Raw genomic sequence first — 14,844 nt, 5'->3', positions numbered from 1 at the left:
GGAGGAAAGTACACTATGGGAGGGGAGGGGAGGGGGAGGAAAGTACACTATGGGAGGGGAGGGGAGGGGGAGGAAAGTACACGAGGGGAGGGGAGGGGAGGGGGAGGAAAGTACACGAGGGGAGGGGAGGGGAGGGGGAGGAAAGTACACTATGGGAGGGGAGGGGGAGGAAAGTACACTATGGGAGGGGAGGGGGAGGAAAGTACACTATGGGAGGGGAGGGGAGGAAAGTACACTATGGGAGGGGAGGGGGAGGAAAGTACACTATGGGAGGGGAGGGGGGGGAAGTACACTATGGGAGGGGAGGGGGGGAAGTACACTATGGGAGGGGAGGGGGAGGAAAGTATACTATGGGAGGGGAGGGGGGGGAAATACTATGGGAGGGGAGGGGGGAAGAATACTATGGGAGGGGAGGGGGGGGAAATACTATGGGAGGGGAGGGGGGAAGAATACTATGGGAGGGGAGGGGGGAAGAATACTATGGGAGGGGAGGGGGGAAGAATACTATGGGAGGGGGGAATACTATGGGAGGGGGGAGAATACTATGGAAAGGGGGGGACACTATGGGATGAGGGGGGGAACACTATGGGATGAGGGGGGAATACTATGGGAGGGGGGGAAATTTCCTGGAATTTCTTTCTAAAAATGAGGTGCGTGTTATACGCCGGTGCGTGTTATACGCCGATAAATACGGTATTTGATTTTATTAATTATAATTTGAGGGACCTGCCTGACAATCCAGGCAGACAGTCCAGAGAATATAATTGACAAGCCCTATCTTTATCCCCTTAACTTTCCAAAACACCATAAAACCTTTACATGGGGGGTATTGTTATACTCGCAAGACTTCGCAGAACACAAATATATGAGTGTTTAAAAAGTAAACCTTATCACAACGATAATATCACCAGTAAAAGTGCAGTTTTTGTTTACAAAAAATGCAATAAACTAATAAAAACGCTAACTTTGGCCAGCGTTTGTGACTAAGTGGCTACTACAAAAGACTGGAAATACCCCCATTTTGAATACCCTGGGTTGTCTACTTTTACAAATGGTATGCCATGATGGGGTTAATTTTCATTCCTGGGCTGCCATACAGTCTCAAAGGCAACATAGGCCCAGCAGACCAATCTGGCAAATTTCAATGTGCAAACATGAGAAAGGTGAAAGCCCTACATTTGACTCTGTAAGTTTGCAAAAACCCATAAAACCTGTATGTTAGGGGCACTGTTGTACTCTGGAGATGTTACTGAACCTTTGTCAGTAACACATAACAGAAATTGAAAATCGATGCCTAAAGTACAATGTGAGAGGAAAAATAACAAACAAATGACTACCCAAAAGTTTGACAAAGACTAGTGGTAGAATTAGTACATGGAAAGTGTTTAAATACCACCATTTGGAATACCCTAGGGTGTCTACTTTTCTAAAATATATGGTTTGATGGGGTTAAATTGCCGGCTTCAAAAATGCCCCAAATATGACATGAGTGCATGATGACCATGTGTTAAAATTCCAAGTTGGAAAACTGGAATGCGCACCCTCCAAATAAGGTCTTTTAGCCCCTAGAGAACCCAACACACCTATACATGGGTGGTATCACTGTACTCTGGAGATGCTGCTGAACACATATTGGGGTGTTCTTTGGCAGTAACCCTTAAAGTTCTCAGTACATGTATTCTTAAATTGCTGTGTGTGTCAAAAAAATCACAAATTATTTATTTATTTATTTTAAATTTGGTGGTAAAATGGTTGCATGAAAAGAGTCAAAATACCCCAAGTTTAATACCTTAGGTCAGTGATGGCAAACCTTTTTGAGCCCGAGTGCCCAAACCGCAATACATGCCAACTTTTTTTTCCTTAAAGTGCCAACACGGCAATTGTGTGTGTGGGGGGGGGTCGCTGTGTGTGTGTGTGGGGGGGGTGTGCTGTGTGTGTGTGGGGGGGTGTTGTGTGTGTGTGTGTGTGTGTAGGGGGGTGCTGTGGGGGGTGCTGTGTTTGTGAGAGGGGTGCTGTATGTGTGTGTGTATGAGGGGTGCTGTGTGGGGGGTAGGGGTGCTGTGTGGGGGGTAGGGGTGCTGTGTAGGGGTGCTGTGTGGGGGTAGGGGTGCTGTGTGGGGGGTAGGGGTGCTGGGCGGGGGTAAGGGTGCTGTGACGAGGTAGGGGTACTGCTGGGGGGGTAGGGGTACTGTGGGGGGGGTAGGGGTACTGCCATGGTAACGCTCGGCAACGCTCCACACAGCATCGCGCGGGAGGACAGGGAAGCTGATTCACAGATCCCTCCCCCTGCCTCCCGACCCGGAAGCAGAGTAGGCGCCTGCCGTTTCGGGCATGCAGGTGCCTACTCTGCATTAATGGTGGACCTATGGCCGCGTGCCAACAGAAAGGGCCCCGCGTGCCACAGGTTCGCCATCACTGCCTTAGGTTGTCTTCTTTTAAAAAAAATATAAATCGGTGTTACATAGTAACTTTTGTTAATTTTGAAAAACAAAAAAAATGGTTTGGAAATAGCAAAGTGCTACTTGTACTTATTGCCCTATAACTTTCCAAAAAGTTTTTAATTTTGAATTTAAAAAGTCCACTAAGTGGCGACTTCCTTGGGATTATATATCTAATAAATATATCCAAAGAGGCCTGAACATGCATGAGTGTACCCAGAGCATCAATGAATGAGGATTTTATTCTAGAATTGGGTTAGTTGATGTTGCTATGTTTTTCTTTCTTTCTTTTTTTTTTTCCCTTCTTTTTTTTTTCCCCGTTCGCTTCTGCAGTACTCCTGACTGCAAAACACACACCCGTCAATAGTATGTGTAGTAGATCGAGGAAGTGAGGAGCTGTCACTATCACAGCAGTGACAGTTATGCTTTAAGCTTAGCCAGGTAATAAAACCGGTATTTTTAAGTGGGTGGCCATTGTCTGATGACAGTGCTGCTCTGTCATCTGTCCATTGGCTTTGAATCAAAAGGATTACAACTACATGATTCAGAGTGTGTGGTGTCACTTGGTGTGGTTCTTAATCATGGACTACGTATTAACCATTTTAAAGAGAACTGCTGTCATTATTATTATTATTATTGTTATGTGTACTTATCCCTTATTTTTAACAAATAATATATTTGTGAGGTGTGAAATATAAGCAAATGATGAAAGCCACACTTCTTTACCCTGCAATGTCTTATTGGCTCCCTTTAAATCACTTGGCTTTGCACGTGATGGTCAACATACATATAGAGAAGAAATAAAACTTTTTTTTTTCTCTTGTGTAGCAAGGCATTATCTGCATGTGCCTGAAATGGATTGTGAGGTCATATATGGTATTTAAGTGAGAAGAGAAATAAATGGGACATCACATCAAATTATATTACAATGATTTCACAACTACCATCATCCTAATAAAGTTTCTACGTTTTCATAATATACCTAAATATTCACTGCTACTAATAAATGTGTTGGTTATGGTGCTTGGTGCATTTAAATAGCATTTAAATAGCCAATGTTAGTGAAATTAATGCACTGACCAAAACAGCGCAACAGGCTAATGGAGATTTGTCAAAGTATTATTTTCTAACAAGGGAGCTATAGTGCTAAAAGTTGGGCAATCGCCATGTACAGCACAAAGGAATGTGATGGCGCTATATAAATAATAATAATGTAAACCAGTGGAACCATCAGTCTACTACTACAGATTACTCCTGCCTTTAAAAAAAAAAAAAAATTCACCACTTTTTACAACAGAACATGTTGATAAATCTCCCCCACTGCTTCTCAAACAGGCCTGTGTTGTATGTACCTCACTCCAGAAGCTCCACATTGATAATATTCTAGAAAGACTTCTTTGTATTCCACGTTGAAGAAATGGAAATAGCAGGTGTCTCGAAGCCTGTTGGCTCAACAACAGAGTATTATGTTAATGATAATATCCTATTGTAACATTAGGTTCTTTAGGTCTCTGTGGACTGTCTGTCTACACTCTACTGACATAATTGCACTATTCCTTTGCAGTCAGAAATGCATGTACTAGTGTGCCACAACGTTGTTTGTAAAAGCTTTTCAATATAGAACTGTTACAAACATATTTACAGTGTTTCATGAAATATATAATTGAGTGTTCCTTTAAATGCTTGGAACATTAGTTTCAGAAGTGTGCAATTAAAGCAAATGAAAAACATATACATTAGAATACTTTTTTGAATGTATTAAGTTTTATTCTTCCACTACCTGAGATTTTTACACTTTGCCAACTTTGAGCATTATCAGTCCTGCTAAATGCCTCCAATGCAGGGAAGTGCCTGCAGTTAAAATAGAATTTACATTCTTCATCTTGCAGAAATTGTGCATTTAGTAAATCTTCACTCAAACAGCTCCCTAGCTAGAGTTGCATTTGTTGCCAATAAAGTCTTTGCTCCTTTCTTTTCCTTTACTGAATCAGAGAGTGGGTGGGTGTGAATGGCGTGACAACAGCTCAGCAGACATTATGAGTAGTGACACTCATGATTTAGTCTCTAAAATGTCCACAATCAACAGATATCTGACTCACGCACAAGGTGCTTGGCCATAAATGACAATATTCAGTTTTCATGTCAGCTATTTCTTTTTTTCCAGCTTCTGTTTACTGCGGTCTCTGTAAAATGTCTTGCAGATGACCCTCCCCAATTACAAAAGCAAAATCATTGCAACATCAAATTTCTATTGGTTTTGCTTGATGGGTTCATGAATTACTTATTTGTTTACTTCTGTATTGAGTGCTGAATGTGTGTGTAGATATAAGCCTTGCTTTTTCAGTTGCCATGGCATTTTTAGAGTTTTATATGGTTATATTTAGGCACTAACTGGATACTGATCCCAATAATCCTGTGCATTACATGATCCGCCTGTAATTTCAGAAAGTTTTTTTTAAATCCAACACAGCACGGTGGCTGACATCATCTGTTTTCTATAATGCGTGGCTTAATTGATACTCTGCAGCGTAATGAATTTTGTTCTCAGAGCAATCTTGGGATATACATGTCCCATGTCCTACCTGAGAGTAGTGGGAGTACTACTTCCAGGCAGAAGGTGCTATAGCCACTCTCTTAACCAGTGAACGGAAGGGCATAGTTCGAGGGAGTTAATGGAAGCTCTGTGAAAGAGCCCCCTGGTCTCCTGAAGCCTGTGACTGGTGCCTGACAAACACCAGGTATGTTGTCAAACCATTTTTGCTGCTTAATGTGGGAGGGTGCCAGGACATTCCTAGCACCAAAACTACTACCGCACATTGTAGTGTTTATGGTGCTTGGAGTGTTCCTTAAACATAACTGAATGATAAAATATTTTTCTTCTGTATTGTGGTGGAATCTCAGTAAAAATAAATTTACTAGGACAAGATTGCCATGTGGCATATGTGTAAATGTTGTATCAGTTAGTTAGTTTCACGTAGCTAAGATACAATCAACACCGTATTGAGCAAATGCAGGAATGCAGAAACTGAAAACACTTCCCCCCTCCTCCATTGTTCTGGGTGAGCCATGTGGTCTAACAAGTAAGGGAAGTTAGGTTTTGTTCAGCTGATTGTGTAAAGAATATATGTGGGTAGAGTTAACTATAGGAGGAGCTATATGTCTATATCATGCATTTACACAGTCAGTTCTGGGCTCAGATCTTTGCTGTTTTTGGTGACATAAGTCCCTCTGAGCCCCGGTCGGTGAATCGAATAAAGAATCTCTTCCTTCCTGAAGAAACCTGTGTCCATCTCTCTGTGCTTGGCTTCCGTCAGTTTCTCCGGTATCAGTATATGTGTGGAAAGACCCAGTGGCGGCAGGAAAACAATAAAATTAACAAAAACCTTATTGCAGTTGTTTTTTTGGTAGACGAAAAAAAAAAATCGCAAGAGCAATTATGATTATCATTAAAGTGACTGAAGCCTATGACCGTATGCTATTTTCAGTGAACTTTGGATAATACCAGCCATTTGCACTATGGTATAATTGTTTAGCCAGCAGTTCTTAAAAAGTATATTACGACAATGAAAGTATTGCTCATGAAGAAAGAACGCTTAGAAATGTCATTATCCTGCAAGGGAATCTTCTGTTAAAGAGACTCTGGAGAAGATGCAATGTTCTGTTAAATTTTACTATATCACAGACATTTGTTCAAAGGTAACAATTGAATGCACACTTAAGGACTGACCAATATGCTTGAAAAAGCATACGTGACATCCGATGCTGGCCCGAGACAGAGAGAGGGGAAGCATCGAGGTTGGACACCAAGACTATACAGAGTTATATAGTTTGCAGTTGCACTTTAGCCACACATGTTTTGTGAGTGGTTTTCATTTGGATATCTTGATATAGTGTTATTTTTAAACACACTGATTTGTACTGTATATGGTTTATGACCTATTTTAGGTAACTTTTGGCAAAAAAAGGGCAGAATATTTACACAAGTATTTTATTAAAAAATGTTTGCACCATTTGAGCATTTTCTGTGCTATATTTGCTAAGGAAAATAAAAAAAGCGTAGGAGCCCTCCCTGTAGAAGAATTCTCCTGTATCTCTCCTGTCACTGCATAGAGCTATGCTTGCGTCTATGCTGAAGATTGACCGGTAAGGGGAAACTTTAGTTTAGGAATTTAAAAAAATAAATCATAATTCAGTTAGCAAAATATATAGATAAAAGCTTTTTAGACGGGTACTAGGATGTTGTTCAACTTATCAGCAACCAGGGCAGTACACTGGACAGGGTCCAACCATCTGTGACACATGAATTTGAGCCCTCACAGAAGATGAAGTCGTGCTTAGGATTTAAGCAACCAGTCTCTAATCTAGATCAATAACATTGAAGGAAAGGTATGAGCTGAAGTATTTACAGGTGTTGCAAGAGAGAAACATCTAGCCACGTTCAAACAATGCCAGTGACTCAGGTTTTAATGTATCCATGTGTTGTAGGACCCTAGAACAAAAGCTTGGTTTAATTTATGCCAGGTTCCAATCATGAAAATGGGTGTAAATTGTATTTAAAACATGGTGGCAGGGGTGCTTGACAACAAAGACTCAACTATATTTAACACAGTATCAAAACCTTGGCATAAGTATAATAGCAAACGTGTATGGCACCTTAACTGGTTTGGTACCTTATTAACCAAATGTCTGCAAATATGTGGTGCGAAGACCATTAAACCAACCTAGGACACAGAAGGAGTCTATAAATACTACTTGAATAACAATTTCCACATCCTATTCATAAGATAACCTTCCCTCTTTTTGATATCATGTAATTTCCTGGAGCTAACCAACTCTTCATGTGGGCTTCTCGTTGTTGGCTATCTTTCACTGTGATGGTGACTGGTTGCTGTTCTGGGAGCTTGCACTAGTCTGCTTTCAGGTCTAGTAACCACCGGGCCTTGGTGTTATGTGATGCTTCTTTCTCCTAGATGTTCTTCCAGTATTGTTTTGTCTGCTTTGGGCGGGTCTTGGGTGGGTATGTTGTGCATACACATTGGATAAGCGGTGCATATACTTTGGGTGGTTCTTTGGTAAACAGGGTTTTTATTCTCTTAGCCTCTGCTTCTCTGGTGTATCTGCTCAGTTTGGTTGCCAGTGCTGTCAGCCTTTGCTTAACTGTTTCTAGAGCCTCTGCTATGGGAATACCAAATATCCTCGTATTTCCCCAGTAGTTAGGATTTATCCTTGATCTTTCTTACATGTTGCTTTTCTCTTGGTTTCCAGTTTCCATGTATTTGGAGGACAACTAATGCTGTGACATATATGAGCTTGTTGGTATCTGTAGTGATGTTGGTTGGGATTGTGGACACTGCCTCATTAACCTCTGTTGGCATACTGTCTGGTGGCAGTTTTCAAGTGATCTTTGGTAATCTTGTACGGTGCTCAAGGACTGCTAGCTTTTCTGTGATCATCTTTCAGATATCTGCTGTTATACCATCTTCAGGAAGGTATTCAGGTTGGCAAACCTTATTAAGTAAGGGGAATTTCTTCCTCCTGATGACGCGTGTATGATGTTTTGTGTAGTCCATTTAATTCCAGTTGTGTCATTAGCTTTCTCTTTACAATGTTCCAAAGTTGTGTAACTGGCTGTTTTGGTGTTAGTGTTGATGAAGGCTTCTTATTCATCCATAGTTCCCACATACATGTTTTAGTAGCCATCAAGCAGGTCTAGGTTTTCACTTAGTGTTTAGGAATGGTTTTGTTCAAGTAGCCCACTTGTAGTCAGATGGCCCTGGTTCCGTAGCATCTGACTGTTATTGGATTATTCCTTTAAGAGTTGAGGGGTGTAATTAAATGGACACGAGCATTTAATATATGTTGGCCTCTTTTATATATTGTGTGTTGTTGCCACATTTGATTTTTTTTTAGTTTAAAAAAACGAAATTACTTGTCTTATAAAATGACAGTTCTGTCACAATGTAACCTCACAAATAAGATTTCTGTGAGACTTTTTGATGATGTCTCGCAAAACTATTTCACCTATGACTGGAGCCGAAATTATTTGTCTGTATAACCACACCCACATTTTGTTTTTGTTATTATTATTATTACTTACGTGAAACAGTTCTGATTATAGAGTGTTTTACTAAATAACTAATATGGGAAAATGTTTTGCTTAGAATCTTAAGCAAATCTCTGTGAGCTAAAAGTTATGTGTTTATCATATCCCACTGATAGCTAACAGGCTTTCTGAGCATCTTAAAAATATATTTTGCAAACATCTGTGTAGCAAAGGTTAGCGATCACTGCTTTAAATGATATGTAATGTACCACAAAGCTTTTATAAATATGCATCAACAAGAGGCATTTTTATTTGTATTTTTATAGTGCAGCTGATGTTAATCAAAGTTTGTGGAACGGAAATGCTTTGCAGCAGTGTTGACCCAAATAATATAAGCTGCTTATAGCCCTTTCTAGCAGTAGATGTTTGAGTTCTTCTGCACAACTGTCTGTTTCTATTGAACCTTTTATAGACGATTCAATAAAGAGCTGTACACGACTTTATGGCAGGAAAACATGACACCCCAAAAATATGCAAATACATTTTTTAGTGATGATCAGGTAACCTCGACATGGCTCATCATAATGTAAAATGTATTTGCCAGACACATTAGGCATTAAAGAGTTAGCCTACAGTGTGTGAAGGGCAATTCTGAGTCTTGATGCTTAAACAGTATGGCCTCGATTTAATAATCTTTCTAAATGATTCATTAGTGTTAGTTTTTCAAAAAATGTATTTCTACAAAAGTCACTGTTAAACTCGGAATGTGTATAGATAAATAATTTGGAAAGTTTTTTTCTAACCATATTGAATCATCTGGATATCTTAATAAATATATGTTCTTTAGTGTCAGAGATTGGACATTGTAATACTCTATGGTATGTAGACTGCAGTTGACTTTGAGTATTGCTTAGCGAGAGGTAGGAGAAGGCTGCATGCATACTCAGTATGAGCTAATTGCAAACCTGTGAATGTCTCCATATTGTAATGACAAATTGAATTTACTTAGCTGCTGTTTCATTTGTTGTAAATGTTAACTGGTACTTACAAAATATTTTGTTGCCTTTTTTTGCAACAATTGTTGCTTTTGTTTTAATCTTGTGATCTACAAAATCATAAATCTGTATAATTATACAGTGTGTGTGTGTGTGTGTGTATATATATATATATATATAATATAAAGTGTCTAGATCAGTGGTGCCCAAACCAGTCCTCATGGCCCATTAACAATCTAGGATTCATGTATTTCTCAGTTTTATTCTAATGGAGATACTGACAAAACATGAACTGTTGGTGGGTCTTGGGGACTGGTTTGGGAAACACTGGTCTCGATATTTTGTGGCAGGCAGCAGTTACAAAAGATAATGGTTAGCTATATTTGTTGTGGCAATGCTTAAAAGGTCTGCTAGAAACTTTATAAAATGCTTTAGAAATACATTGGCGTCCTGCACAAGCTCTACAAATATCATCATAGAGACTTTTTTCAGTAAAGAATAGACCTGTCATTCACTTTGTGGAATAGGCAAGCACATTACAACCTGAACAAAAATGTATAATATGTAAACAAGGTAACCTCCTTGGCGGAGTATAATTTGGTTGTGATAGCAATGTTATAGGGATTCTCTAAACAACATAGCCACTACAGCTGTAACATAAAGAGGGTTATCCTCCGTTTTTTGTTTTGGATGCCACTGTTCTCCTGACTGCGCTGATATTACAGCAGGGCTCGACAAATCCCAGGCGCCAGGTCGCCATGGCGGCTAGAAATTTCACCCTGGCGCCTGGGATTTGTCAGCCTTTTTCCAGCTGGGAAAACAATGGGGCTGGCCTTGGCGGACTGCTCATGGAGCGTTGTAGCTGGTGGCCCTGGGAGCATGAAGATGGCCTGCTCATGGAGCTTTGTAGCTGGCCAGCCATCTGCCCGCCCTGGGCTGCACGAAGATGGCAGGCTGGGGCAGCGCGTGAGGGAACAGTGATCTTTCTGTTCCCTCGTGCTGTATAGTGATACTGGGAGCCGGAATATAACGTCATTCCGGCCCCTGCATCACTACAGGGAGCAGAGAGGAGCCGCAGTTAGATTACTGCTCCCTCGCACACAGCAAGAGCAGCCCCACTGGACCTTCGGAAAGTCCACTCAGCTCTCCCAAAGGTTGGGAGGCTGAGTGGATTAGGATTAAAAATATAAATGTGTGAGTGTTAGAGTGTGTGTGTGTGTGTGTGTATATGAGTGTATGTCTCTGTCAGTGTATTTGTATGTCTCTGCCATTGAGTGTGTGTGTGTTCATGTGTGTATGTCAGTGTGTGCGTGTGTATGTCTGTCAGGGATTGTGTGTCTGTTTAGGTACCTGCCCCCCTCCGATCACATGAGAGGTGTTTTTACTCACCTTTTTTTCCAGCGCTGTGCCGGTTTTGCGCTGCTTGTCCTGCCTCCATAGTTGAGATCATAAATATTTATGAACTCCGCTAAGCCAATACCTTCCCATAGGAAAGCATTGGGAGGATATTGCACATGTTCTCTATGGCAAATTTGTCAAGCCCTGCATTGCGGCATTACCACTTCTGCATTATCAATATCCGTTTTGTCCAACCTGGTTGTGTATGGCGGTGAGTGCAGGGGGTAGGTAAAACAATGAATGTCACTAGGGCATTATGCAACTAGACCCCTATGGCAAGCTGTAGAAGGTATTTTGCTTAGAATGATGCTTTAATTTAATATTATAGAAGAAAAATGTTCGTTCACACAGAGTTTATTCAATACAGATTTTATTTGAGCATTGATGCTGGCAAAGTTTCGACTTTGTCACATATTTGTCACTAATCTAAGAATCTGGCATAAATATCACACTTTGAACTGATACTGTAGTCTGTTTCTTATTGTCTCTTTGATGATCGAGTGGCCAAACAGATTGGTTCCATATTTATGACTTCAAGACTAGTCGCTTGTGTGGTCTGAGAAACAAAATCATGTGTAGAATTCCACACCACTGTATATATCTTCATGCCTATTCCCCCCGTCCCCCCTCATTCTATCCTTCCTGTCACTCATTTTTATAAGTTCTGCCCTTTGCACCTGTCTGTCAGCATTAAGGGGAAAATGGGAAACTGGAACAATGTGAGAGGTGTATCAAAGTTGTCTGAAAAGTGTCCTTTAGTTTTGGTCTCTGATTTATTTATTTTTTTATTTTATTTTAATATAGGAAATTTTCCTAGCAATGATCTTAAAAGTATCTGCTTTTCTCTGCTTAAATTCAGGAAAAACTTAAATTTAGAGTGTTCAAAAAAAAGAAGTGAAGCAGGAATATATGATGGAAAGATCTGTTAATCTGTTTGCGTTGCTGAAAAATTGTGTACATTAAAAAATAACGGTTTTGGTGCAAAAGAAGCAACAGATTAAAGAAATCCAGTAAAATCGAGTAAATTGCTCCAAAAACAATACAAGGGGCAGAACTGTCTTGCAACATTTTGATCACTCTCCATGGCATGGTTCACCCTAACTGTGCTAAGTACAAACACAAGCTCATTTGTGTTCACAAATGGGTGATAGTTTGTTCATGATGTTTCCCTAAATAAACTGTAATATCTACACCTTTCTGACACAATTTTTCTAACATTTGCTTTTAATAATTAATTGTAGAGAGCTGTCTGTCCCTTTAAAGGCACAAGGCCATCCATATTGATCTGTAGAGTGGAAGCGACTAGTATTAAGTCGCAAGTGCACTGTAGCAAAGTGTATGTATTTGCTGTTATTTACAACTAGTTTGATATAATGCTCACAGACATCAACAAGCACAGTGGTCAATTGAAATACTTACATTATCTGGAGTATTTTTCTTGAATAATGCATCATTCAAATGTTGTATTATTTAATTGCTTGTTTTGTTATGTAATAGGGTGAATTCTTAGTTACACAACTTTGTTATTCTTGTGCAGTATTGTCACTTCCTTATGTCCTTAATCTTATTTTTTTTGTTTCCTTTCCACTAGGTCCTTGACATCATCCAGGGGATATACCTTAAAAAAGAACATGTTTTTGGTATTTCATCCTGCAAGTTTCTTTCAGCTATCCGATTCAAGCCCTTTCTCTGATATAAGTATTTTCAATGAAAACAAACTACTTGCCAAAAACTGTCGAAATCATGGGGTTTGAGCAAAGCTGGATCACATTGCACAAACCATCAAATTCAGTGAAATAAGCATATTTTTAATTTGCCCAGGGGCCATAATTCTATGAATATATACACACATATATAAATATATTTATTTTTAGTATTACAGTATTGTTTAGTGAGAAATATATTAAAGATCAATCCTACTATTTAGTTCCTCATATTGTGCGCTTGCTAGCACAAAGTGTTTTGTAGTCTTCCTTCAATCTTCATTCAGTGGTTGTGTTTCTGTATTATTATTATTTTTTTTTTTTATCTTGGTCTCTCAAAAGGCTGTGAGTTTATTGTAGGAGGTGAAGTTTGCCAGACTTGGCAGAACCACAAAACAATGCAGCACAGTAATTAAGTGACGCAACACTTTACAGTTCTTTTTTTTTTTTTTTTCTCTCCTCGCTTATAAACCTCTCCTTCACTGCCTAGGATTTCCAGTTCTTAAGAATCAAGGCTGAGTTGCTCACATATATGAGCTGAGGTTCTAACATTTTAAAAGCTTTTTATTGAAAACTGCTTAAAACCACCAAACGCAAAAATAAAATCCTAAAGCCCTGCTGTTTCGTGCTGCAACCTGCTCTTGAAAAAGTTGTCTTTCATATTCCCCCTTCATGCTGCAGGGGGGCACCCAGTCATGTGAGAAGTGTTGATTCTCTGTGTGGGTAGGAGTTGCCTCTAGATTTTCTTTTTCTACTTGCCTGATCTTTGTGTATTGGCTGTGCGGGGAGGATAAAGGTACATCTTTTTGTTATTTATTTCGTTTTACCGTTTGGACCATACTGGACATTAGGAATCACATTATCAGTGTGGACCCTCTAAATAACCTACAGTATTGAACTTGTTGTTTTTTAAGGATCTTTTGAGCTAGTAACATGCTCAGAACAAGAACACACTCTGGATTTTGTACACCTGCATCAGCATCAGTTGTATACCCTTGTTCTTTCTCCCTCAATGGGTTGAGGCCAGAGTAACGTTTCTACATTCATCTGTTCCTGCTGATTTGGTGGTGTTTTTATTTTCTTTGATTTCTTCAAAGGATATTACAATTTTTATCTACAGTAGCTGATTGAAGCTCCGAGTGTTTCATTTTCCTCCTCGTTCTGTTTACTTGGAATTCAATGATGTCTTGGAAGAGAAATTACTTTTCTACGGGTAGAGGAGGTGTGCAGGAGATGTTTACTCCACGGAATTCTGTATCCATTGCTCCAAGTAAAGGCCTGATTAATGAGCCAGGACAAAATAGCTGCTTCCTAAACAGTGCACTGCAGGTAAGGATGCTGAGATTTGTAACTAACCTACTGACATGCCTTTCCCCGAAACTAGCTGCTTTTCTTGCTTTAAATAGAAAGAAAAACTTTCTCTGTAAATATTATTTTTCTAATTTAATGCAGAAAAGTAATTTTGTGAGAGAAAATTAAATATATATATATATATATATATATATATATATATATATATATATATATATATATATATATACACATACACACACACCTAAATATACATCGTATTTTTCAATAAATATTTTACTCTTGGAACAATTCATAGTTAAATCATCAGTTTTAACTTTTATATATGTATACATACCACATATGTAGCAGGGAGCAATCTTTTTTTTAAGGATGTGCTTACAGAGATAGAGATTCATAAAATAACCTTTGATGACATGATATGTGTGTTAAATGGTCATTTCAAATTTTTTAGTATTAAAACTCTTTGTTATGTAAATAAGTCTACATTAAAGGGATACTATAGTGCTAGGAATACAAAGTTGTCTTCCTAGCACTATACTTCCTTCTGCCCCTCCCCTCCCCCCCCCCCCCCCCCCCCCCCCCTTGCTGCGCACCCCTTACTGTACTTCCAGCACTGAGGCCCCTCGGGGGCTCGACACTTTTCCACCCTCCGACGTCACCCGTGAGCTGCGAACGCATTAGGCCCTCAATGCTTTCCTATGGAGATTTTTACTAATGCTGGATGTCCTATTGCAGAGCGTGAGGACATCCAGCATCAGGCGACCAAAAGTCGCGTAACAAACAGGAAGTGCCTCTAGTGGCTGTCTGATTTAGCTGAAGTTGTCTGGGTGCCTATAGTGTTTCTTTAAAGACTAGTTACAAAACATTTCTAGGGGCATTCTAAAGTTAAAAATAACAATGTTTAATATTTTTGTAGATTGCTGGGCCTCCCTTGTTTTTTGTCTGCTACCATG

General features: G+C 39.6%; 1 protein-coding gene across 5 annotated transcripts in view; it reads left to right on the top strand.

Annotated features, from left to right (window-relative positions):
* The window catches only part of USP54 (ubiquitin specific peptidase 54), a 205,615-nt gene that overhangs the window by 125,166 nt on the left and 65,605 nt on the right, over positions 1-14,844 (top strand). For all 5 annotated transcript variants that reach the window (XM_063435302.1, XM_063435304.1, XM_063435303.1 and 2 more), the window contains exon 2: positions 12,466-13,906. In XM_063435302.1, the coding sequence (XP_063291372.1) occupies positions 13,757-13,906 (150 nt within the window). In that variant the 5' untranslated portion in view covers positions 12,466-13,756. The remainder of the gene's footprint in view (positions 1-12,465; positions 13,907-14,844) is intronic.

The sequence above is a fragment of the Pelobates fuscus genome, chromosome 10 (genome assembly GCF_036172605.1).
Source record: "Pelobates fuscus isolate aPelFus1 chromosome 10, aPelFus1.pri, whole genome shotgun sequence".
Taxonomy (NCBI): Eukaryota; Metazoa; Chordata; class Amphibia; order Anura; family Pelobatidae; genus Pelobates; species Pelobates fuscus.
The sequence above is the reverse complement of the archived record's forward strand: the minus strand, read 5'-3'. Positions and strand labels throughout refer to the sequence as shown.